The following is a 27,333-nucleotide window of genomic DNA, read 5'->3' as shown; positions in this document are numbered from 1 at the left end:
TCATGCACTGATTTTCCATCTGTACATCCTCTTTGGTGAAATGTCTGTTCATGTATTTTGCCTGTTTTCTAATTGGATTGTTTACTTTCTTACTGTTGAGTTTTGAAAGTTCTTTATATATTCTAGATATACGTCCTTTGTCAGATAGGTGGTTTGCAAATACTTTTTCCCAGTCGATTGCTTGCCTTTTCATCTTCTTACAGGGTCTTTCACAGAGCAAAAGTTTCAATATTTTTTGGTTTTTTATTGAAGTATAGTTGATGTACAATATTATATAAGTTATAGGTGTATAATACAGTGATCCACAATTTTTAAAGGTTATACTCCATTTGTAGTTATTACAAAATACTGCAAAAGTTCTTAATTTAATGAGATCCAATTTATCACATTTTCCTTTTATGCATCATGCTTTTTGTGTAAAGTCTGTAAGAACACTGACTAGCCACAGACCTCTAAGATTTTATCCTAAGTTTTTTCCTAGAAGTTTTAGTTTTATATCTAAGTCTGTAATCCATTTTGAGTTAATTTTTGTATAAAGTATGAGACTTAGGTTGAGGTTCTTTTTTTCCCTATGCTTGTCCGTGTGCTCCAGCACCATTTATTGAAAAAGCAATCTCTCCTCCATTGAATTTTTTCACCTTTGTCAAAAATCAGTTGGGCTTATTCATGTGGGTCCACTTTTGGTTTCTCTAACCTGTTCCATTGATCTATATATCTATCTCTCCATCAAGACCACACTGTCTTCATTACTGTAGCTATCTAGTAGGCCTTAACACTGGATAAAATGATTCCTCTTATTTTATCCTTCTTTTTCAAATGTGTTGTAGCTATTCTAGATTCTGTACCTTTCAGTATAAATTTTATAATAAACTTGTCTATGTCAACAAAAATATCTTTCTGACATTTGATAGGAATTGCATTAAACCTATTGATAATTTGGGGAGAATTGACATTTTTAGTATGTTGAGTTTCCAATCCACAAACACAATATGTCTCTCCATTTATCTAAATCTTTGAATTCTTTCATAAGCATTTGTAACTTTCAGGACACATACCCTGAACATGTTTTGTCATATTTATACCTATATACTTCATTTTCTTTGAAGCAACTATAAATGGTATTGTTTTTAATTTCCATTTCCACGTGTTTATTGGTAGTATGCAGAAATGTGATTGATTTTTGCATGTTTACCTTGTATCCTGCAACCTTGCTGAGCTCACTTATTAATTCTGTAAGGTTTTTTTTGTAGATTCCTTGAGATTTTCTATGTAGACAATTATGGCATCTGCAAATAGGGACAGTTTTATTTCTTCATTTCCAATATGTATGCCTTTTATTTCATTTTCTTGCCTTATTGCATTGCTAGAACTTCCAGTACTATGTTAAATGGGGGTGGTGAGAGCAGACATCCTTCCCTTGTGCCTGATCCTAGGGAGGGAGCATTGAGTCTTTCATATTAACTATGATGTTGGCTGTAGAGTTTCTGTAGATGCTTTTTATCAAGTTAAAGAATCTGTGTCATCTTTTTAAAATATTATAACATAGTAGTTTTTCTCACTTCCTGCTGTTTATGCTTAGATAATTTATTGGAGTTAGGTTATTTTTGTAATCAAAGGACAAAGTGATCTTCTCCATTTCCATTATAATCCTGTTAACGTACCCATGCAGGTATTTTAATTTCCATTTATCACATAAACTTTTTAAAAATAGAGACTCCAAGAGGTAAACTGATTTGCCCAATTCACATGTAAATTAGTAGAGTCAGACTGGGTCCTAGGGCATTAGTTCAATAACATTTACTGTAAGCCTAATATTGATAATATGGCTGAACTCTTATGTGCCAGGCACTATAAGTGCTTTACATGCATTATGCCATTTAATGCTCCAAACAGCCTGATGAGGCAGATATTACTATCATCCCCATTCTACAGATGATAATACAAAGCCTTAGAGAGGTTGGATAATTGAACAAGGTCACACCACTAGCAAGGAGCAGCAAGTGATTTGGACATAGACACAGATCTTGGTCTTGAAAACCACCCAGTGCCAACTCCTGTGCCAGGTTTTAGGGATACAAAGCTGGATGAGAGACAGTCCCTTCCCTGAAGGAGCTCACAGTTGAGCAGGGGAAACAGATCAGCATATCTGCAGCTTGGCTCCTGAAGAAGCCATAGCCCCAGTTAGTGAGATATCTTTCCAATGTTAGAGGAGCTCAATAATATTTGTTGAGTGAATGGCCGAGCAGAAGGGAGGAAGGGAGGGAGGGAGGGAGGGAGGAAGGAGGTATTATTCTGGTTTCTTGGACAGATCTAATGTTGGTCATATTTTATGTAGAAGGTAGTTCTTTCTAGTAGGAAGTACTTTATACTTTCTAGAAGTAGAAAGAATTTCTTAAACCTAAATATCTACCTGCCTCTAGCCAGCCTGGTCAGTTTGCATAATTGTGCTGGGTAACAATCACTGAAAACTATCAAATATAAAGAAAGGGACTGAAGCATCATGGAATATCAGAACCAAAAAGTAGCAGGATCTGGTCATCCAGAAAGAAGAGCAAATCCTTCACACACAGCTCCGTGAAATACCCAGATTAAGCCACAACTGCTGCCCAGGACAGGCTTTACTTTCCAAATAACTTTGACCTCAGTGTTCCCAAAACTCCCACCATCCCACAAGACCACCAATACCAAGCTCACCTCTCCTTCTTCAGAGTCTCATCAGCAGGTAAGGTTTCCTATAGGGCAGAGACTCGAGGAGACCTTGTGGAGGATGCTCTCCCCTGCCCACTGTGTCCTTTCTCCCCTCCCATCCCCTAATTATCCCCCTCCTTTTACTCCTCTTCCTGTTTTTCCTCTGTGCTATTCTATGACCACTGGGAATTATTTGGGAATTATTCATTCCCAAAGAGGAAAAAGAGAAACACAAGGTAACGCTGATTGAGTGTAGATTCTGTAACAACTTCTAAGCACTTTACTTATTTTACAATGTTGACATTTCAACAACCTTATGAATTATTACCTCTTCCTCTTCACCCCAAATGCAGACACAGACGCAGACGCACACATACACACACACACCTCGTTCAAGCCCACCATCTCTCACCTGGATCACTCTAGTCACCTTCTTTTTTTTTTAATTAATTAATTTATTTATTTTTGGCTGCATTGGGTCTTCGCTGCTGCACACAGGCTTTCTCTAGTTGCAGTGAGCGGGGGCTACTCTTCGTTGCGGTGTGCGGGCTTCTCACTGCGGTAGCTTCCCTTGTTGTGGAGCACGGGCTCTAGAGCGCAGGCTCAGTAGTTGTGGCGCACGGGCTTAGTTGCTCTGTGGCATGTGGGATCTTCCAGGACCAGGGCACGAACCCATGTCCCCTGCATTGGCAGGCAGATTCTCAACCACTGCGCCACCTGGGACGCCCTCTAGTCGCCTTCTTAATGGTTTCCCAGCCTCCACTTCTTAACCCCCTGAAATCCATTCTCCATCCTGCCCTCAGGATGGTTTTGATAAAACACAGATGGTCTGAAGGCCAATGGCTTTCCCTTCAAGTCTTTCAGTGGCTTCCCGTGGCCTTTACGAGGAGGCACACACCCCGCAGCAGACAGGCAGAACTGTCATGATCTTGCTGTTGCCTCCCCGCCCATGCTCCTGTCTCCCCATGGACCCTTCACTGTGGTCACGCCCTTCTCCCTGGGGGAGTCAAAGAACCCTCCTCTGAGGTCTCCTCTGAACTCCCATAACATCCTCTGCATGCCTGTACTATGCTGCAAAAACGTCTTACTCTGTGCTCATTTATTTTCTTGTCCATCTCCCCCTCTAATCTGGTAACAGAGGATAAAATCATGTCTTAATTATCTCTAGCGCCTTACTGCCTAGCAGAATAGTGTGCATGTACAGCAGTAAGTTTCCAGTGAGTATTTGCACAGTAGAATGGAAAGGAGAGAACGAAATTCTCATTAGCCAAATTCTCCAACTAGTTTTTTTTTACTTTTCTCTTTTTTTTAACTTTTTTTTTATTAGAGCATAATTGCTTTACAATGTTGTGTCAGTTTCTGCTGCACAACGAAGTGAATCAGCTCTATGTATACATATTTCCCCTCCTTCTTGGATCTCCCTCCCACCCACCCCCATTCCACCCATCTAGGTCATCACAGAACACCGAGCTGAGCTTCCCGTGCTTTACAGCAGCTTCCCACTAGCTGTCTATTTTACACATGGTAGTGTATCTATGTCAATTCTGATCTCCCTCCAACTTTTCAAGTGAATTAATACAAAGCCTGTGAGCCCCAGATCCTCAGCAATAACCAGTGAGTGCTGGAACTAACATCTTTTGCCCAATATATCCTGATATTAAAAAAAAAAACCTGAAAAAAAGCAAAAAGTGTTCTAGGACCCACTTTTTAAAGTCCTGGTCCATTGAGAATGTTGGGAGGGCAGCTTGGGGGGTCCACAGAACTTAGGAGCCTCCTCTTACAGATCAATGGAGAGAACCCCCCAGCTGAGCCAATAAGGAACAACTTTATAAAGAACAGTTATTTAGCCATACAAAAGAAAATCCTACCAGTAGTAACGCCATTAACATCTTAGCAGCTTTTGCATTATGAATCTGACACTGCTTTCTTCTTCAAAGCCCAATCTGAGTGCTTTTGATTTTTTTAATTAAGTAATAAAGCCATCAGCACACAATAAAAGCTATGCAATATTTATAATCAAGTGTCTCTAGAGTATATTTTCTGTTGAAGAAAAGATTGAGTCACTAGGCCTTCCCTTTCAAATCCCTTAAAACCTCAGCTTTAGAATGAGAGACTCAAACTCTTCTCTCGGTCTTAATTTTTATATGGCTTATTACTAATTTATCCCCTCTAAAAACTCTAAATCTCCTCAACATAGCTTCAGCTCCTTCCACCGGCTGAACTGGCAGCCAGCTGATCTTTTTATTGGTGGGTAATGGATTTAGTTTGCTGACACGGGAACAATGAGAGGATAAACAATTCCATTTGTGGCCATGAAATTCCCCATCTGTTGAGTGCGTTCAGGCCTGGATAGGGCTGGGCAGAGACAGAGGAGCAAGCCACCATGCCTGACGTTAATGGTATCCGTCACACAGGCTGAACCTGTGGCTTCATAAATCAAGAGCTAACAGCATCTCTGGTTGCTCTTGTCATTAACTCGCCAGCTGTTGAAATACCCAAGAATTTACCGTATCGTTGAGCCTAAAGACCTGATTTGTGATTCTGATCTCACCGAGAGACCAGAGGTAGCAAGGGAAACCAGAAATCATTTTCCTAAGTCAAAGAAAAAGAACTTTCAGATGCACATTCAAATATTTGTGAATGAAATATATAATACTTGGAATGGGTTTCAAGATACAACCAATTGGTTGGGGGAGTGGGAAAGACGTCTAGGTGCAAAAAGATTGGCCATGAGCTGATCATTGGTAAAGCTGAGTGATGGGAACCCGGGGGTTCATTATACTATATTCTTTACTTTTATGTTTGTTTAAAATTATTCATAATATTAAATGTTAAATTATTCAGAAGTTAAAGTTAAAAGAAATACTTGAAGATAACTGGAAAATGGAAGCTTCCATTGTTTAGCATAAGCATGTTTGCCTAATTCTTCTCTTCTTAAAGAGAAAGAAAAGAATTGTGCTCACACAATAGCTGGAGCATTTAACAAGGCAGATCGGCCATGGCCACCAAGCAGGAAAGCGACACACCTTGGAGGGAGAAGATGGCGCAGCACCTACTGTGGTTTTTAAGGAAGCCACGCCTCCCACAGCCCAAGCGCTACGGTGCTTGGGAAGCCTTAGCAGTCCCCCCACCCCTCCCTCTCTCTTTTCGTGTTCCTCTGCGGCGAGTTACCTACTGTCACCATCACTTCTGCGTTTGGTAGCCTCTTTCCACAGATGTTCAGTCTTAGGTGCTTTAATTCGGCGGCAACTTTTTGTCAAAGAAATAGAAAATGAAAGAACAATTGGAAGGGAAACAACCAAAGGAAAGTGACGGCGCCTTGTGCAAAGGACCCATTCAGTTCATTCCTGCTAAGCAAGTCCCTCTTAATGCCACCCAGGCCACACTACCTCAAGTTCAGCTGGATTCCCCAGAGGAAGCTCTAGGTGTGTCCCCATTAATCCTGAAATTGTTGGAAGGCCGGAAGGGGAGAAAGAGAAAAATGCACGTACCTATCAGCCTCCCCACCTCTAAATCCTATGCAAAGAGAACATTGCTCTAACTTACTCAAGCAAGATATAATCACCGAACACCTACTCTGTGCGCAGTACTGCGCTGGACACTGGGGTTACCATATCGAACAGGGCACATGGCCTTCTGGGGGCAGGCAGACAAATTAACAAGCAACCACTACTCAGTACAGTGCTGCGGTGGAGTTCAGGCCCGTGACCTGCCTTGGGAATCTTCAAGCAGAAGTGATGCTGAAACTGAGCATGTCAAGGGCAGAGTCCAAGAGTCAGTAGAGAGATTTGGCTGGTGGAGAACCTCTAGAACCACGGCTACAGAGCCTTTGAAATGTGACCAGTCCAAATTGAAATGTGCTGTAATATAACTGTAAAATACACACAGATTTGGAAGACTTAGCATTTTAAAAAGTCAATATGATTAGAATATAATATTTTTAGATCTATTAGGTAAATAAAATATATTATTAAAGTTAATTTCCCTTATTTCTCTGAACTTTTTAAGTGTGACTACTACAACATTTTAAACTAGATATGTGGCTTGCATTTTATTTCTACGGGACGGTGCTGCTGTAGTGGTTCACCGTGAGCTGGGGAACAGTATGGGTGAGAGGCACCTTGAAGGAACTGAGAGAATGTACAAGCCCCTGGTGTCAGCAGAAAAGGGAAAAGAGTCATTTAACATCTCCCCCTGAATATCAAACTTCACAGGGCCAAAACTTAGCTTCCGATCCATGGTGAATGCTAGAGTCGCCACCCTGATTCTCCAGGACCAAGACACTCCTCTCCCCTTCCGAGTGCTGGTGACTGACAGCTCACAGCTGAGTCCCCCCAGAGGTTGCCCTCCACTGGGAAGGACGGCCTCACCCGAGATCACACCCCTTCCCAAGGTGGCCTCCATGCAGTGCTAGTCGAGTAGGAGGCCACTTAGGAGGCCTGCCCAACCACCTTGCCCCAGTTTGGATAACTCTGGAGGCTCCTTCATGCGGCTGGCTGAGTCCCTTGCTGGGGCCACAGAGTGGCTCAGCAACTGCCCCTGCTCCATCTCTCACTTCCACCCCAGGGGCTGATCCAGCGACCACTGGCCAGCAAACTTCCTGCACGCACATCTCAGCTGAGTCGGCTTCCTGGGAACTTGACTTGCAATGGGACCCCCTCACCCCGCACATCTCTTCCTCTTTCACTCTTCCCCTGGTGCCATCATTAACTCCTCTCTTTCTCTTGCACCCACAGCCTACTGGTCAGAAATCCTATCGGTTTTACCTTAAATTATATCCAGAATTTGACCAGTTCTCACCGCCCCTTCCACCACTGCCCTGGTCCAAGCCCCCATCATCTCTCACCTGCAGCACTGCAGTGACCTCCTAGCTCCTCTCCTGCTCCTGCCACCCTTCAGCACCTCTCAACAGAATGAAGCTCTCAAGTCAGGTTATGGAGCAGCTCTGCTCAAAGCCCACCGGTGACTTCCCATCCCACTCAGAGTAAAGGCTAAATCCTTGCTATGACCCAGCGTGGCTAGGACAATCTCAGTTTATACCTAATGTCCCAGCATAATTTTAATAGCAATTGCTTTCACTTTCAAAATTAGCCTAGTTTGGATCATCAATTATATGGTACCTACTATAAGGCCCTTCATGAAGTAGCCTCCTGCTACCTCTTGCACCTTATCTCCTACTATCCTCCCCTTGTTCACTCTATTCCAGTGACTCTAGAATATTCTGCAAACAAGGAGACAAACTCCTGCCTCAGGGTATTTGCACTTGCTGTTCCCTTGCCTGAGACGTTATTCCCCCAGTTACTTGTAGCCTAACTTCCTCACGTCCCTCGGGCTTTGCTCAACATCACCCTTCTGGTGAGGTCTTCTCTGGCCACCCCATTTAAATTTCAAATCTCTACCTCAATCCTTCCTATCTTTCTTCCTTACTATATTTTTTTTCTCCTGTTTTACCTTATCCCTGTTTAATACGTTGTATATTTTACTTATTCATCCTGGTGTCTTAGTCCATTCAGGTTGCTACATACCACAAACTGGGTAACTTGTAAACAAGAGAAATTTATTTCTTACAGTTCTGGAGACTGGGAAGGCCAAGATCAAGGCACCAGCATAGCCATGTTCTGGTGAAAGCCCTCTTCCTGCTTCATAGCTGGTGCCTTCTTGCTATGTCCTCGTTGGTGGAAGGGGTTAAGGAGCTCCTTGGAGTCTCTTTTACAAAGGCACTAATCCCACTCATGGGAGCTCCACCCTCATGACCTAAGAACCTCCCAAAGGCCCCACCTCCTCATACCATCATACTGGGTATTAAGATTTCTACATATGCATTTTGATGAGGCAGAAACATTCAGACTATAGCATCTGATTATCATCTGTCCCCCTCAACAGGAGATAAGCTCCATGAATTTACACTTAATCATCCCCAGTGCTTGGCGCATAGTAAGTGTTCAATAAATATCTGTTGAAAAAAATGAATGAATGAAACACGGATGAACTTCAAAAAGAGTATGCTAAACAAAAGAAGCCAGACACAAAAGGTCATACATTGTATGATTCCATTTATATGAAAAAACCAGAATAGGTAAATCCGTAGAGACAGAGTGCAGATTAGTGGTTGCTAGAGTCTGAGGGAAGGGAGAATGGGGAGTGATGACTTAACGGATACAGGGTTTCCTTTTGTTTTTGCTTTTTTAAAAATTGAGGTAAAATTCACATTGCATAAAATTAACCATTTTAAAGTACACATTTCAGTGGCATTTAGCACATTCACAATGTTGTGCTACCATCACCACTGTCACCACTACCTAGTTGCCAAACAGAGGAAATCAAGCTGCAACAATAGGTCAAGCAAAACTTCTGTCATTTTCGGGACTTCTCTGGTGGTCCAGTGGTTAAGAATCCGCCTTCCAATGCAGAGGACGTGGGTTCGATCACTGGTCGAGGAACTAAGATCCCACATGCCACAGGGCAACTAAGCCTGTGTGCTGCAACTACTGAGCCCATGGGCGCCCTGGAGCCTGCGCACCACACCCACAGAGAAGCCTGCACGCCACAATGAAGAGCCCGTGCAAAGCACCAAAAGATCCCGCATGCCGCTGCAAAAGATCCCGCGTGCTGCAACTAAGACCCAACGCGGCCAAATAAATAAATATTTTTTTAAAAAGTTCTGTCATTTTCAAATGATTTTCTTCCAAATAAATGTGATATGATAGATTCCTCTTCCTTCCTGAACTTTTCCCTGGATAAAACCATTGCAGTGTCTAAGAGCATACGCTTTGGGGCAGTCTGCCTGGCTCTGATCCTGACTCAGCATCTAATAGTTACAAAACCTTACATCAGTGGTTCTCAACCAGGGGCAAATGTGCACCTCAGGTGACACTTGGTAATGTCTGGAGACAAGTTTGGTTACAACTGATGGAATGCTACCAGCAGCTAATCTGTAAAGGCCAGGGAGGCCACTAAACATCCTATAATGTACGGGACAGTCCCCATGACAAAGAATTATCAGGCCCCAGATGTTGAGAACACTGCAGTTGAGAAACTCTGCTTTCAACCAATCTCTGAGCTGTTTTCTCAATCAACTGTTTTTTCAACCAACCCCTGAGCCTCAGTTTTCTCATCTGTAAAATGGGGATATTAGTTCTAGGCTGACTTACAGGATTGTGTAAATAAAATAGTGAGCAAAGGTCTCATAGCATAGTGCTTGGCACATAAGTGCTATTTTTTAAGTATTATTAGGTGAAGCCTGTATCTGATTATCTCGATTATTGCAGAACCAGGAATTAGGTGAACCTTATTCACCTAATAAGACCAGGTGAAATCTGCCTTCTTCCCCAACTCAAGCCCTAGATGCAAGCTTCTAATATGGAAGCATCACAAGGAGATGGAACACTCCAATAGGCTTGCCTGACTTAGCAAATAAAAATACAGGACACACAGTTAGATTTGGATTTCAGTAATTCAAATAAATTTTTAATTTCAGTAAAAACAAATAAGTTTTAGTATAAGTATGCCCCATGCAATGTTTGGCACATACTTATACTAGAAAAACTATTTGTTATTTCTCTTAAATTAAAACTTAACAGGGTAACCTGTATTTTATCTGACCACCTACACCCCAAAGCACACGTCCTCTGATAAGGAGAGTCTTCTTCACGCACAAAGAGCATCACTTTGCATAAGTTAGAGATCGAAACCACCTCTCTCTCTCTCTGAGGAACTGAAAGGAGAATGTGCTATACCTGCTATAATTACAAATGTATCCCCAATTTCACAAAACAAGCCACTGAAGATGAAACACAGAGGTTTCTCAGAGCCCCACAGCCTGGTGCCCCCCAGTCTGCAAAGACTGGTGCTGGGTGTGGTGGTGGGGAGTCCAGGTTTTAGAGCCATGACTGACCCGGGTTAGGGACTTTCTTCTGTAAAATGGCAGTAGGCCCACCTCCCAGGGGATAGTATAGTAGGCTAACGTATAAAATGTCTGGTACACAACGGGTGATCGACAGTGATATCACTTGCATGGCGTCTGGCTCATGATGGGGTTGGTAAATTTGAAGTGAGTGAATGACTGCTGTATGGGGCCAGCCAGGAGGCCACAGGCCACCATTCCTGTTGGAGGTCCGCCCCACCTCTGCTAAGCCACTAAATCTGCATCCCTCAAGTGCTTTTAAAGCCAGATACTCCTGGGCACCATTGCGGACCTTTGGAATCAGAAAGAACGGGAATGGGGCCCAGGAATGAGGATGTTTGTCAAGCTGCTCAGCAGGTCTGGGTTAAGAACAACCAGGATGAAGAACCATGAATCCAAATCCTGGAGGAGGGCTCTGACAAGAACCCTCTTCTTTCTTCTGCTCATCAGAGGTCCTTAGACTTTAGCGCGATCAGAAGCCCTGGAAGAGCTTGTAAAACACAGATCGCTGGGCTGTACCCCGGAGTTTCTGATTTAGTAGGCAGGGTGGGCCTGAGAATTTGCATGTCTACAAGGGTGATGCTCCTGCTGCGGTCTGGGGACAAGCTGAGAACTGCGTCGCTCCATCCCAGCCCCAGCTGCTCATCATCATCACCGGGGGTATTTGTAAGTACCTATGTCTGGGCCCTAGAGAATCATATTTAAGTAGTCTGGTGGGGGACCTGAGCTCCTCAAAATTCTATGCATCCGGGTCAAGGATATCTGCCCTCCTTGAATGAACTCCGTGCGTGAACCCCAAAGTGTACCTTGGAGCCAGTGAGGAGGGCCTCTCAGGAGCTCCTCGAAACCCAGTCTCTTAGGCCTCACCCTCAGTATGCGGAATCAGAGCCTGCATTTTAACAAGACCCCCTGGAAACCCATCACAGTAAAGTCTCGGAAGCAGTGCTTAGGCTCCAGCCTAAATGGAATGTCTTCAGAGAGGGCTTCTTCTAGGACCTCTGCCAGCGTAGGTCTCCAGAGCCCTCAGGTTGGAGAGAGAAACACAGAGGTAACACCACTCAGCCTCTGCCATTAGCCAGTCAAGCAGGGAGCCAAGCATGCAAGAAAGTCTTCCACAAACATTGACTGACTGCCTGCTGAGTAAGTGTAGAAGCAAAATTTTAAAACAGAAGTAAGTGGGCATCCCCACTCGAACAGTGTAGAGCTCTCTGCAGTGACTTCCCCTAACCTGTGAGAAGAGGACCCCTAGGGCAGGAAAGACTCTGTTAACCTAGGCTTAGCCTGGTCCTGGACAGCGGTGGCGACCAGGACTCAGAGGTGTGGTGTATACTCACTACTGCACACAGATTATAGAGCTTGCTTTCCAACATGAGGGCTCAGCCATCCACCCCTCCATGGATTGTAAAGTACCTGAGCTAGGAGGACCCTAATCAATATTCTGGCCTCAGAATACAAAAACCAAACAGGACCATTCTGGCAAAAAATTAATAATGTCAAATTTCACCAAGGGTGTAGGGAATAAGTCCCTCATATCCTATTGGTGAAAGGTCAACTGATGAGAATTTTTGGAAGGCAATTTGGAAAAATCCCTCAAATTTTTAAATATGCATATGCTATGACCCATACTCCCACAACTAGAAATGAAACCTACAAAAATATTAGAAGAAGACATATATAAAGATTCATATATAAGGATGCTCTTTGCAGCACTGTTTCTAATTTTTAAAAATTGAAATAAACTATGGGTCTATCAATAAATAAATTGATAAATAGATAAATAGATAATAGATAATAGATAAATTCTTACAATGCAGTAGTCTCCTGCACATTTAAAGAATGGGAGCTATATATGTCCCCACATGAATGAGTGTGTGCATGTATGTGCATATGTGTAGTATAGTTCCATTTCTATTTTTTAAACTATACATACATATACATGAAAAAAAGTCTGCAAATACACCCACCAATCTGTAAACAATGATTGCTTTTAGGAAGTGAGGCTTGAATGGGGGAAGTGGATTTCACTTTTTCCGTATACCTAGCTACAATTTTTGAATTTGTTATAATAAGCAGGTATTATTTTTATTATTTAAAACAGGTAAAAATGATTTCTTAAGAACTGTTTATCTCTGGATGTGTTTCCTAACATAAGCTCATTTAGTTACATGTTTCAGTCTTATTCATTAGACATAGTACAATATACTCTAATTAAGTTTAGGCTTTCTTAGAAAAAACCTAATCCAGCAGGGACCCCTTGAGATTAATTCCAGGTAATCCTGACTGGATTCTGGGTGCCCCAGAGGGTTCTTAATTTCAATTTAGTATCAGGTCCTTGAAACTACATTTGTATCTTTTAGCCCCTGCCCTTTAATATTGCCTCTTATTAAGCATGTGTTAACCAAAAGCCAGGATTTCTTTTTAATAAATTGCTGTTAAACCAGGTCACCCCAGTTCTGTACTTAATTATTTTTAATGTAAAGGGAGATGTTTTCATTTAGTTTTGTTAAGTTTCACCTTGTAGTTTTTATTACCTAGAGTCTGTTACATAATTGCTGTCTTCAACATAATTTTGGATCTTACTTTCTATTGTACTAGGTACTCCTCTAAACTTTATATTATCTAAAAATGTAATCACTGTGGAGGTTACCAAACTTATAGACATATCTTTTAGACACGACTCTGTTTAGCTGAAAATGACCAAAACCTACTTAAACTTAAGCACAAAGGAAATCTATCAGATGGAGACGGAGGTATCTTATTGACCGCGAGACAGGAAGACCACGGGGCCTGAGAGAGACAAGGCAGAAAATGGGAAACTATCAAGCCAGGGCAATACTCCCTCCCTCCCTCCCTCCCTCCCCTCTGTCTTTTTCAATCTCTCCACACCCACCCCTCGCTCTCCCAACACTCCCCTCACCCCCCACCCCTCCCACTGGCCCTTACCTGAGTGTAAACAGAACCACAGACCCACCTGGTGCAGGCCAGGGTGAAAGGATCTGCTCCCCTCCCCCAGCTAAAACTCTCTACCCTGAGTTTGCAACTGGGCCTCGGGCCCCTTCCAGAGCAACAGTTCCATTTCTGTCCACTGGCTTGCCCTTAACTGCCCCCACTGGCCCTGAAAGCCACCGCAGATGTTAAAAGTCAGTACCTTCCCTTTGGCCTCAGGCCAAGGCCTAAATTTTGTTTCCAGGAAGCAGCAGTTTGGGCTATATGTTCGCTCTGGTTCAATCAAATGTGGCCAAGGGGACAAATTCAGGTGGAACAAACATGGCTCCCCAGAGCCATCCTCTGTGGCTGGGTGCAATTCTCAGAGACACAGGTGTAATGTTGACAAGCACCCAATGAGTAAATGCCCCAGATGTGTCTACAGCAGAAATATCAGTGGTCACCAAATCCAAGTCTAAGAGAGTATGGCTCAGGTTCCCCCTGGTTCAAAGTAGAGGGGGTGGCTTTGGAGGTAAAGAATGGACTACAATTTAGTGGTTAATTACATTGCCTTTGGAGTCAAGTTACAGTTTAAATTCTAATTCTGCCATGAACTACATATTTTAATCTTGGGCAAATTATTCAATCTCTTTATGCCTCAGTTTCCTCACCTATAAAATGGCAAAAATAATAGCTAGTCTCATTGAGTGGTTGTAGACATTAAATGAGATTATATATCAGGCTTCCTGGCTCTTAGCAAGCATTTAATAAATGCCAACTACCATTATTAGTATTACATCACCATCTGGCTGACAGACACATGAAAAGATGCTCAACATCACTAATTATTAGAGAAATGCAAATCAAAACTACAATGAGGTATCACCTCACACCAGTTACAACAGCCATCATTAAAAATTCTACAAATAACAAATGCTGGAGAGGGTGTGGAGAAACCCTCTTACATTATTGGTGGGAATATAAATTGGTGCAGCCATATGGAAAACAGTATGGAGGTTCCTCAAAAAACTAAAAATACAGTTGCCATATGATCCAGCAATTCCACTCCTGGGCATATATCTGAAGAAAACTATAATTCAAAAAGATACATGCACCCCTATGTTCACAGCAGCACTATTCACAACAGCCAAGACATGGAAACAACCTGAATGTCCACTGACAGATGAATGGATAAAGATGTGGATGGAATACAATGGAATACTACTCAGTCACTAAAAAGAATGAAATAATGCAATTTGCAGCAACATGGATGGACGTAGAGATTATCATATAAAGTGAAGTAAGAAAGAGAAAAACAAATACCATATCACTTATACATGGAATCTAAAATACGACACAAATGAACTTATCTACACAACAGAAACAGACCTGCAGACACAGAGAACAGACTTGTGGTTGCCAAGGGGGAGAGAAAGTGGAGACGGAATAGACTGGGAGTTTGGGGTTAGCAGATGCAAACTATTACATATAGAATGGATAAACAACAAGGTCCTGCTGTAAAGCACAGGGAACTATATTCAATATCCTGTGATAAACCATATGGAAAAGAATATGAAAAAGAACGTATATATGTATAACTGAATCACTTTTCTGTACAGCAGAAATTAACACGTTGTAAATCAACTATACCTCAATAAAATAAATTTTTAAAATATTACATCATCATTATCAACATGAAGAAATAAATCTGTAATGGTGTAATGAAAGGCCATGGGTTTGACATATACACCTATGCTTCAACCATACCTTAGTTTTGTGTATGTATATAGAATATATAGGATAAAATATAGGATATATAGGATATATATAGGACAGTAGGATATTTAGGATAGTATACAATATATTAGGACATTTAGGATAATAAAAATACAATACAATAAAATAAATAATAAAAATAGTTGGGCACCTCAAGCGTCAGGCACTGCTTGTTACCCCCATTCCTGCAAGCACCTGCAGGCTTGTATAAGGAGATGCTAAACACACAGCTCTCTAGAAATGTCAGCCTTGTCATGTACTGGCATGAGGCGAGAACGCTCTGGAAGAACAGTCCTTTTGTTTAAAATAGAAACTTTCAAGGAAGCCAAATTAACACATGACAAATTACTGAATAGCCAGTTCTGGAGGGAGGGGGAAAAAAAAAAAAGCCTCTTCATCTCTGAAATGAAAAGGGGAATTGCTGGTACCAAAATTCACGTCTCCTTTTCGGTAAAATCCTCCAGCCACGCTTGGCGCTACCCGAGTAGGCGACTTCACTTCATCACCACTTCACAAAAGACTTCCAAATTCACTGCGGCAGACACGGCAAAATAAAAATGTTAAATACATCCTGGCCGCGAGGGGACTGAAACCTCCAGGCTCCATCAAAGGTTCGCAATAATAGGATTCATAAAAAAAAAAAAAAAAAAAGACAGATGGGATTAGAAAATGTTGCAGTGAAGACTCTGGAATGAGATGAGATCACAGCACCAGCCTGTCTTTTGTGGACCTGCACAATGATCCCCGAGCCAGACTGGATTAGGAAACCTCGCGACTAGGGGTTCAGCGGGAGGCCTCCGGTTGGTTCCCAGGCACTTTTGGGGAGAGAAGGCTGAAACGATGCATCAGATGTACAGCTGCAGTGATGAAAATATAGAAGTTTTCACCACCGTGATTCCTTCCAAGGGTGAGTAAAATTGCCCTTGACTGTTTCCTTAACGTGGCAGGTTAAGCAGGAGGGTAAAGACAGTCATATGCTGCCTTATTACGGTTTACCCCCAGGTTTCTGAGGTCGGACGGTCTCTCTGTTTTGACAGTGTTTGTGGTTGTTTCTGAAAAGGAGGCATATGCATGAGCATCAATCATTGAGAAACAATCCATCAAAGGGGAAATGAGGGCAGCTAACTACTCCTCGTTTTGCTTAATTCGATACTGGCAACCCAGTATGCCAAACGAAAGTGACAGCAAGCCACTGTTTTAGGAAACAGACATGAAAACAAAATTCCCAGGGCAGATAGATTCTTTCCTCTTCTCCAGTGAGCAAGCGGGTTCTGAAATGAGAAGCAGCTGGCTCAGAAGTACGATTTCTAACTGTGCCGTGAAATATGAGGAGGGATCCTGCTGGCAGTGGCCTAAAGTCCAATGAAGTGGTCCAGGAATACCCTGACCCAGGCTGGCCTCTTCACAGACCCCAGGGCCACGCTCCCAAACTTAACCTGGCACTGGCACCATCAAAGAGTCTGACTTTGTAAAAGCCCTGCTGCTCTGAGGTGAATGGTGTCCAGGCCCGGGAAGGGCTCTGTGTCCCTAGATAGCTCCCTTGCCCCCTGCAGAGCTGGGCCCTCTCTCCTGCCGCCCCTGTGCTCTCCCTGCAGCCCCTGTATTGCTGGAAGAGCCCGGGACCCCGGCTTAGCCCCTGGTCTTATTGTCAGACTGAATGAAGAGGGCCGGATGTCTGCTGGTGCTGTGACCCCCTGTTCAAACAACCCCTTTCTTCATCCCATGTCAGCCATCGACATGGCCACTCCTGGGGGGAAGGGAGAGACTCAGCCTGGCCACAAAGAGAAAGCCAGCAGATCATAAATTAAGCTTTAGACATCTATTGCCAGACAGAGGGAGAGAAGAAAAAGCTGGGAGTCTGCCCACGTGCTGAAGTTGGGACACCCTCTGGAGACTCGGGAATGTACCTGAAAAGTCAAGGCCGACCCTCTGACCCAACAGTTCCACTCCTGTAAATGCTCTTATACGTGGATGCTTACAGGGTCACTGGGTCTCCAAGGGCAAAAGTGAAAACAACTTAAATGTCCTTGAAGAGGGGAAGGGGTGAAATGTGGTGTCATCAGACTCTGGAATACTCCCAGCAGTCAACAGGGAAAAGAACTGGATCTATGTGTGTGGACACAGCTCCCAAGAGCATCATGTTGAGAGAAAAAAAAAAGCAGGCTAAAAATTATTAAATTTGTACAGTACTATATATTGTTTATGGATATATATCTAGAGAAAAGCATTAAAAACATAGGCTGGAAAGGCACAGATAAAGTTAGTGATATTAGTAGCCCTGGAGAGGGAGGAAAGTAGAATTGGGGAAGAGTAGAAAAGGGACCAAAACTTGTCCTCTCATTTGTTATTTCTTTTGTATGAGAAGAAAACAAATTGAAAGCAAATATGAAAATGTCTGTTCTATAATTTTTTTCCATTTAAAAAAATTTAAGGGAGATAAACATCAAAGCTGAATGGCCCTATTAAATTAAAAATTTATTATACAATTCAGGAGCAATGTCATACTTCACCTGAAGAAAATCATTCAAAACAGGGCCTTTGAATCCATTTGCTTAGCAGAGTAGTCAAGAGACCCACCACCACTTGTACGCTGTGTGACCCTGGGCAGGCACTTAACCTCTCTGGGCCTGAGTTTCCACTCTTATAAAAAAGGAAGAACTAGAACTTACCTCCCAAGGTTATTATGGGGGGAAAAATGAGATAGAGACAAAATACATAAAGCATCTAGAACAGTACCTGGCATGGTAGTAAGCACCATTAAATACATCACTTACAAAGTGATTTCTATTTTTATTCCATATTTTGAGCAATGAATACATTTAGTCAAAGATAAATATTCAATCCTGTATTTCTTTCTTGCCATTTTTATTCATGGCCACCTCCTGGTATTAAACCAGTCATCAGTATTCATGGACATGTCACTGCTCAGGAAGCTGTTCTCTAGAAAAGGAATGTCCGCAGTTTTATATTAGACTGTAAGAGGAAGAAGTCTGCCTCTTCCTATGCCTTGTTTTGCCTCATCTCGCCTCCTCCAGAGCATCAAGCGTCAGGCTCTCAGTGGGCGAAGACAGGGCCAGGTCTTCCTAAGTCACTGCTTATGAGAGAGATTGGTAACTCTTCATTCCATCCCCACGTTCCCTGCCTGCAGAAATATAGGTTGGTTTGATTTTCTCTAACAAGGGTTATAGTCCTCCCTGGTATGCCCTTCCCCACACGCTCCTGTTTAGCCATGTGCATTCAACGTGCAATGAACAAAACATTTACGAGCACAAGTTCAGCAACCTAGTGTTTAAGAGCGCAGGCCTTGTTCCACCACCAACTGTGTGACCCTAACCCTCAGTATCTACCTAAGAAATAGAGTTAATGAAGACACCCGACCCCAAAGAGTTGCTGTGAGGAGTGAATGCGAGAAGGAAATAAGTCGTCACCTAGTAAAGCTCAATGCGAGCCATTATCACATTTATCGTCGTTGTATTATATCCCTGTTTCCAACACACACACATACATATATAATGGGTTCAACCTAAATCTACATATTTTTTTTAGCTGAGCCATCTTAAAGCTCACAAAAATATGGCAACAGCAAGTGTTATGGTGTTTCTTAAGTATTTTAAGGCACAAGACATAAATCAAGTCTGTAACTGAGGACAAGTGTGTATTTTTACTTCTTAGAGAGGAGAGCCCTTCAAGGAAAAGATTTCATAGGCACAATTCACAGTAAATATAAAAGATAAAATCTGTGGTTTTACCAAGAAGTTATACCAGAAGTTATTTCCTGAAGCTCACCAGTGGGTTTAATTCTAGGGTGAACAGCATTCAAAATAATTCTCTTGGGGATAAACAACGATGCGGCGGGGTTGGCAAAAGGGGAGCCGGGGAACAGCAGGAGGAAATGGAGGAAACTCCAGAAAGAGAACTCCTGACAGAGGCGACAGCCTCTAGAAGTTATCACCTATTCCTTCCACCTGCCCTCACCTTGCAGAGAAAGAGGAGAATTGTATCAATAATAACCACCACTAATTCCTGGGAACTCACTCTTTGCCAGGCTACGGGCCAAGGGCTTGACAAAGATCAGACCATTTAATTCTCACCGCAGCCCTCTGAGGTAGGTGCGAGTTTTACCAGATGATGAAAGTGAAGCTTAGCAAGGATGAGTCATTCGCCCAAGTCACACAACTGGCAAGTGGTCAAGTTGGAATTTACACCCAAGTGAAAGGAGTCCGGAGCCCTGGCTCTTAACCAGCCCTCTGCTCGCCTGGCTCCATGGCAGCAGGCGCTCTGCAGAAAATAACACAGCTCTCACCTGAGCACTAATCTGAGATGTGACAAGAAGTCATGTCCATTCTAGGCAGGGCAGTGGCAGGGTGGGATTTCACTTTCAAGTAAATCACTTCAGCGTCAATGTGCAAAAGAGATGTCCGGGTGTCTCCACTTTCAACAAAATGCACACCTTTTTCCCAACCAAGTAACTTTTTTATAGCGAATTGATTCTTCAAGTTTTCTTTTTTAATTTACTGTGGTAAATAAAATTTACCATTTAACTATTCAAGTGTTCAGTTCTGTGGCATTAAGTACATTCATATGGTTGTGCAACCATCACCACTATCCATTTCCCGAATTTCATCATCTTCCCAAACTGACACTCTGTATGCATTAAATAATAACTCCCCATTCCGTTCTTCTTCCAGCCCCGGTAACCTCTGTTCTACTTTGTGTCTCTATGAATTTGACTAGTTGAGGTATCTCATATAAGCAGACTCATACAATATTTGTCCCTTTGTATCTGGCTTATTTCACTTAGCTTAATGTTTTCAAGGTTCATCCATCTTAGAGCATGTTTCAGAATTTCATTCTTTTTTAAGGCTGAATGATATCCATTGTATGTCTATACCACACTTAGTTTGTCCATTAATTTGTTAATGGACATTTGGGTTGTTTCCACCTTTCAGCTATTATGAATAGTGCTGCTATGAGCTTTGGTGCACTAGACCAAGTAACATCTAAAATTGCAATTGCCCACCTCCTAGAGTAATGGAAACAAAAACAAAAATAAACAAATGGGCCTTAATTAAACTTAAAAGCTTTTGCACAGCAAAGGAAACCATAAACAAGACAAAAAGACAACCCTCAGAATGGGAGAAAATCATGGAGCTCAATATCAAAAAAGAAAAAAAAAAAACAGTTAAAAAATGGGCGGAAGACTTAAATAGACATTTCACCAAGGAAGACATACAGATGGCCAAGAGGCACATGAAAAGATGCTCAACATCACTAATTATTAGAGAAATGCAAATCAAAATTACAATGAGGTATCACCTCACACGTGTCAGAATGGCCATTATCAAAAAATCTAGAAACAATAAATGCTGGAAAGGGTGTGGTGAAAAGGAAACCCTCCTGCACTGTTGATGGGACTGTAAATTGATACAGCCACTATGGAAACCTCCAGTGTGGAGGTTCCTTAAAAAACTACAAATAGAACTACCATATGACCCAGCAATCCCACTACTGGGCATATACCCTGAGAAAACCCTAATTCAAAAAGAGTCATGCACCACAATCTTCATTGCAGCTCTATTTACAATAGCCAGGACATGGAAGCAACCTAAGTGTCCATCGACAGATGAATGGATAAAGAAGATGTGGCACATATATACAATGGAATATTACTCAGCATAAAAAGAAACGAAACTGAGTTATTTGTAGTGAGGTGGATGGACCTAGAGTCTGTCATACAGAGTGAAGTAAGTCAGAAAGAGAAAAATACCATATGCTAACACATATATATGGAATCTAAAAAAAAAAAAGGTACTGATGAACCTAGTTGCAGGGCAGGAATAAAGAGGTAGACATAGAAAATGGACTTGAGGACATGGGTGGGAGGGTAAGCCTGGACGAAGTGAGAGAGTGGCATGGACATATATACACTACCAAATGTAAAATAGATAGCTACTGGGAAGCAGCCGCATAGCACAGGGACATCAGCTCGGTGCTTTGTGACCACCTAGAGGGGTGGGATAGGGAGGGTGGGAGGGAGACGCAAGAGGGAGGGGACATGAGGACCTGCGTATGCATATGGCTGATTCGCTGTGCTGTGCAACATCAACTAACACAACTAACACAGTACTGTGATGCAATTATACGCCAATAAAGATCTATTAAAAAAATAAAATTGCAATTGCACCCGCCTCTTCTTCCCAACCCCCCTCCCCTGGGCCCTGTCCCACTCCAGGTGCAAACCCTCTCCGTATTGCTACTGTAGCTACATCAGTCTCACAGGTATTCTCTAAAACCACTCCTTCTCTCTCTTTGCAGTGTCCAGTCCAGCCAGAAGAAGAGTCAAGAGCTCTCAACATCTCTTAACCAAGAATGTAAGAACACTTCAGTTTTGATCCCTTTTGTTGATTTTCATGAAAAAAGCAGAGTCTAGCTTCTTCACTCCCCACCTCCCCCCTCCATCCACGCTCTCCACGGCCTGGAAAGTTTTCCGTAGCCCACGTTGCTGTTGCATTCTCCATCCTCCACTGAACCAAAACAACTGACAAATGTCAACCAGACAACGAACCGTCCTGAATTGGACCCCCTTCTGTCATTTTCCCCACAGAGAATAATTTTCATTTTATATACACATTTTTTTCTTAAACAGAGGCCACAGTGTGGGTAGAGCATCCCTGACTTGGGTGTTCTATTGTTGGCATTTGCAATGTTCCACTTTTTCACTATTATAAATAGCAGTGCAATGAATTTATTTGTACAAAATACTATATTTGGGGCTTCCCTGGTGGCGCAGTGGTTGAGAGTCCGCCTGCCGATGCAGGGGACACAGGTTCGTGCCCCGGTTCGGGAAGATCCCACATGCCACGGAGCGGCTGGGCCCGTGAGCCATGGCCGCTGAGGCTGTGCGTCCCGAGCCTGTGCTCCGCAACGGGAGAGGCCACAGCGGGTGAGAGGCCTGCGTACCGCCAAAAAAAAAAAAACAAAAAAAAACAAAAAAAAACCTATTTTTTGGATTAATCCTGTGGTGCATAGGCCTCAAAGTAGAATTAACAAGTAAAAGGATAAGAACAGTTCCATCCATCCATCCATCCATCATTTGCATTCCGACTCCTGTGCTACAGCGGAGAATAGAACAGTGATTTTTAAAAGATGGTTTCTGCTTCTAGTTTCATCACATACTACCGGGAATTCTGGACAACTGCCAGGCTTCCAACAATGCTTTTCCATTTCCCTCCAGCCTCACCAGCACTGGCTTTCATTTCTTTTATTTTTTGCTTCTTGAATAAGCACATGCATTACCTTAAAATTAGTTTACATATCTTTAGAGCCTGTGAATTTCTCATTTTACTTACATATTTCTTTATATATAAGCGGTCAATTGTTTTTCTAGAACACTATTTTGATTTTCTAAGTAGCTCAATTTTTAAAATCCTATTCTCCATTAAAAAAAATTTTTTTTAAGTGTCCTGGGCATGAGATTGGTTTTAGTCGTTGTTGTTTATTTATTACTTTTTAAATTCCCAAAGCAGGATGGGCCCATTACAAAATTTCAAATACTAAAAAGATGTAAACTATGATATCAGAAAATCCTGAGAAGCTGTAGAACATAGTGGTTAGGTATGCAGACTAGAGTCAAACTGCCTGGTTTCTTCCATTTCCCAGTTTTAAATCCCAGTTCTATCCATTTCTAGCTATATGACCTTGGGCACGTTGCCTAACCATTCCAGGACTTGACTTGCTTAGCATTAAAATGGGGAGAGTAAGAGCGTACATCCCAATAACCATTGGAAGGAGCAAATGATTTAATACATGTAAGCTTAATCCAGAGCCTGATACATACTGAACATTCAGTAAGCACTGGAGTTTTTTTAAATGAAAATTTCTCATATAACAATGTATAATTATCACGCTTTATTGCTCAATAACATGCTGTTTTGCAATTTGCTTTTTTCACTATATAAATTTTGAGCATCTTTACATGCCAGTTAATACATATAGATCTTCCCCATTCTTTTTAGAGGCTGCATAGTATGCCATTGTATGAATGAATGTACTGTAATTTTTTACCCAAACCAAATCTGATGTTTTCTAGATTATTTAACCAAATCATCAATAAATGGGGTTTCCCCATTTTTCCCACTAAAACAATGCCACAAGAAATATTCTTGAACATATTTTTTATGTTCTTATGCAAATGTTTTTGAGGATAAATTCATAGATATGAAAATGCTGGGTCATCAAATCAACACCTTATACTTCAACGTACACAATATTATATGTCAATTTTAAAAAAGAAAGAAAATGCTCAAAGGATATGAGCATTGAAAAAATTTTATAGCTATTGCCAGATTCTTAGCAACTGTTTTAAACTACCTTTACCAGAACACCTGAGCCAACACTATATGGTATCAAATGTTGTTAATCTTTGACAATCTGATAGGTGAAAACATCTCACTGTTTTAATTTGCATTTCTTTAGTAATTAATATCATTCTTCATCTTTTCATAGATTTTGATATTTTCTCCCTATGGGTTAAAAGACATGTCTTTTGCTCATTTCTCTGTCAGTGGTTTATCCTTTTTTTAAAATGACTTTGAGAATATTTATATACTAAGAAAGAAAGGGCTTTTAATGGGTTCTTTGTTGTAGTGCAAGAAATTCTTGTATTTCTCATGATCCCTAAAAACTTAAGCACACAGTCTAAAAGGAAAATGCTCCTGACTTGCAAGGAGCACTGGGTGTCACCAAAAATGGAAAGGGGAGGGGTTGTTTGTAGGTAATTTAGAGTTTGCGCACAGACTTGAGTTTGGCATTACAGTTGGTCCCTGACTTATGACAGTCTGACTTTCATGATTTTTGTCTTTACGATGATGCCAAAGAGAAATGCATTCAGAGACCATACCTGGAAATTTGAATTTTGATCTTTCCCCAGTCTAGTGATATGGGGTACAACATACTCTCTTGTAATGCTGGGCAGCACAGCAAGCCACAGCCTCCCACCAGCCACACGATCACGAGGGTAAACAAGGATACACTTAGAACCATCCTGGACCCAGACAAGCATTGTTTCTCACTTTCAGTACAGTATTCAGTCAATTACATGAGATAGTCAACACTTTATTATAAAATAGGCTTCGTGTGAGATGATTTTGCCCAACCATAGGTTGATGTAAGTGTTCTGAGCACGTTTAAGGTAGGCTCAGCTAAGCTATGATGTTTGTTAGGTTAGCTGCATAAAAAGCATTTTCAACTTATGATATTTTAGGGGTATTTATCAGGACGTAACCCCACTGTAAGTCAAGGAAGATCTGTACTCTGGATTTGAAGGAGCCAAAAGTCATTCATGACTCTGGGAAGATCCTTTGGGAATTAGGAATATTTAGTTTCCAACCAAGTTCTTGCCTTGAATTTCTAACCTTAAACAGTGTTTCTGTCTGAATCACCGCTTATAACAATACCTACTGGCTTTATAAGGACAGAACTGTGATTACAAAAGCTTAAAAATGGAAACTAAATCATACTGTCTAGGAGATAAATAGGGTGCTAGGGAAGAAATTTCTCAAGGGATTTAGAACCCAAACAAAGGAGACAACTCTCTATGGTGGAAGTGAAGCCACAGGGCCATGAGATTCACAAAGCCCCCAAAACATGGGGCACCGCCTCCTGAAGTATCCACTGACTTCAGCCAGGCTCTGTAGAACCAAGCTCCCAGCTTTCCTGGGAACGGCTTATGACTTTCCCTCCCTAAAACATTTTTACTGCAAGGGGAAAAAAAAGACTCAAGTATATGAATACAAATAAAAATTGCTTTTGATGTAAAAAAAGAAAAAACAGAAGGTAGGGTCTTCTCTTCAAATATGCATTCTTCTTCCAGGTAAGACAGCTTAATAATGCTCTCTGGCCTTTGAGCTCTCCTCTGAATTTCTCATTTCCCCTAACAGCATGACTCATCCTTTGTTCATAAAACTCAGACCCAGCTGTACAGAACATTCAAATTAGAAAAGACAGGAAAGGTCTTAGTCCACCTAAGACAGGGGAACTGAGTCCCAAAGAAGAAAGAACTATCTCTGATCTTTTCCTTTTTCATCCAACTGGCTCTTGGCTTCCCTTTGAGTTCCCGAGAAAATCGTTCATATTTTGCAGCTGCTCTAATGTACCAATATTTATGACTTTGTCCTGAAATTCTTACTTGTCTCTATTCTCACCCCTTGGGCTACCATATGGATGTCAGTTTCCTTCCTTTACAAGTATCTCTTTCCTCTCCGAATCATCCTTAGTGCGGCAGTTTCCTCTCTCTCTGGACCCCTCGTAAGTTACATTTTCTTCTTCTACAGCCACCCACTGTTCCTTCTCTAGATGGTTTCACTAGTCTTTTTCTCCCCATCCCCTCTGATTCTTAGACGATTTTACTGACATCCTGATCATCCCGATGCTGCAGACATCATAAGAGTAGTTTAAAGGAATAAATTTACACCAAAGCGTGGGTTAGTTAGGCCTTCCAGTGCAGTGGAGCCATTACCACCGAGAGTCACAGCCCCTTCATAATAAGCAGCAGTGCCATCATCATGAAAGATGGAGGAATGGGAGTGCAAATGTCACATTCTTCCCAGATTTCAACCTTGTGGAGGAGCGGTGATCTGATTTTCCTGTCTGGTGATCTAGTTTTTCAAAATGCACTGAGGAATCAATTGCACTTGAAAATTCTTACCTGGATGTCAGCACTTCCATGGGTCTTACAAAGAGCACTTCCTTAGAAGTTATGAAACCATGATCCTTGTTCAGGCTCTGCCCCTTAGAGCTCTGTGACCTTGAAGACACACGGCTTCCTTTGGCCTCAGTTTCCCTGTGTGTAAAATTAGGGAGTTGGGCTAGAACTTTACTCTGGATGCCGTCAGCCAAAATCATCACCTAGGTCTCACCTGTCTTTCTAACTCCCTACCAGCCCCCTAGGTCTCTGATCTGAACCCAGCAGGGAAGCATCAATTTATCACAGTGAATCTGTTACACAAGTACACTCCCTACTTTCAGCAGGCAATTTGCTGAACTTGGAAAGGGAAATCCAACATTAAACACGTCTCCCCTTCCCCCCTTCCCCATTCCCCAATCTCACCCTTGTACTCAGGATGCTAAAGAGCCTGTGCTCAGACCAGTTTGTTCTAAGACCAGCTGCAGTATCCAGCCCGGACCGTATTCTACAGACCAGAAAAAAACCAGGCTGTCGGGAGGCTTTCAGGAGGCCACAGCCATGCATCCAGCTGTCCGTTCCCTGGCATGGGCCTGATGCACTGCCCTGAGCCCTCTCAGAGCCTCCGCAATTGTGGGGCATGAGAAGCAAGCACGAGCCCAACTAAGAAAGGGAAACCTTCCGAGCTGAGCCCTCTCCTCTTTCTTTTACTGCTTTGGTATCCTTCAGGGCCGAGAAGATACCCTGCTGAGGCACTGGGCCCTCAGTCAGGACCTGGGAAGTAACCAGCCTCACTCCCACCCCAAGAAACCTACATCCAACCGGGGGCAGAGCAGCTAATGCCTCTCCACTCTCTCCCTCCCCATTCCCTTCTCCCACCCACAATGCAGAGAAGGGATGGCTGAGGTTTCTTGTTCCTAAAAGGAAACATTTGCTTCCTTTTCAGGGGAGGAAATGCTGGGCCTCCCCGCTGGACTCCTAAGGCTTTCACATCCTGCCTTACTTCCTCCTTCTACAAAATGGGTCTGAAAACACACCAGTCCTCACTCTTCATTAGAGAAATGCTGAAAAAATGAAAACAAAATTCGAAATACCTGTGATGAGATGTAGACAGCCAAAGGCTTGAATGTCAGTAATGAGGCTCAGGTCTCTCCCGTTGGACCTGGAGGTCCACATTCCAGGGGGAACCCTGAGGCCAAATGGTACACGTGTCCAAAATGCCATAAATCTAGGAATTCTGGGCGACACCATGGCAGAGTGCAGTGCTAAGAGGAGGGAAGGAAATGGAAAAGCTGAGGGGACTGTCTGTGCAGGGTGGTGAGTCCAGACCACCCACTACTGCACCTTACAGCCCCCAGTG

At 42.4% G+C, this 27,333-nt stretch overlaps 1 protein-coding gene and 1 long non-coding RNA gene across 3 annotated transcripts in view; one reads left to right on the top strand and one right to left on the bottom strand.

The window, feature by feature from the left end:
* The window catches only part of LOC114487890 (uncharacterized), a 50,302-nt gene that overhangs the window by 20,629 nt on the left and 2,340 nt on the right, over positions 1 to 27,333 (bottom strand). The window contains exons 2-4 of one of the 2 annotated variants that reach the window (XR_003683429.2): positions 27,068 to 27,238; positions 25,998 to 26,132; positions 16,119 to 16,344 (exon numbers count right to left, since the gene is read on the bottom strand). This is a non-coding gene — a long non-coding RNA (uncharacterized lncRNA). Of the gene's footprint in view, positions 1 to 16,118; positions 16,345 to 25,997; positions 26,133 to 27,067; positions 27,239 to 27,333 lie in introns of those variants that run through there. The other variant, XR_003683428.2, reaches the window with a different exon arrangement.
* The window catches only part of VXN (vexin), a 25,013-nt gene continuing 13,411 nt past the window's right edge, over positions 15,732 to 27,333 (top strand). Inside the window, exons 1-2 of the mRNA XM_007119669.4 lie at positions 15,732 to 16,199; positions 21,608 to 21,663. Of these exons, the coding sequence (XP_007119731.1) occupies positions 16,133 to 16,199; positions 21,608 to 21,663 (123 nt within the window). The 5' untranslated portion in view covers positions 15,732 to 16,132. The remainder of the gene's footprint in view (positions 16,200 to 21,607; positions 21,664 to 27,333) is intronic.

The sequence above is a fragment of the Physeter macrocephalus genome, chromosome 15 (genome assembly GCF_002837175.3).
Source record: "Physeter macrocephalus isolate SW-GA chromosome 15, ASM283717v5, whole genome shotgun sequence".
NCBI classification, from domain to species: Eukaryota; Metazoa; Chordata; class Mammalia; order Artiodactyla; family Physeteridae; genus Physeter; species Physeter macrocephalus.
This window is presented reverse-complemented; position numbering and strand designations above follow the sequence as displayed.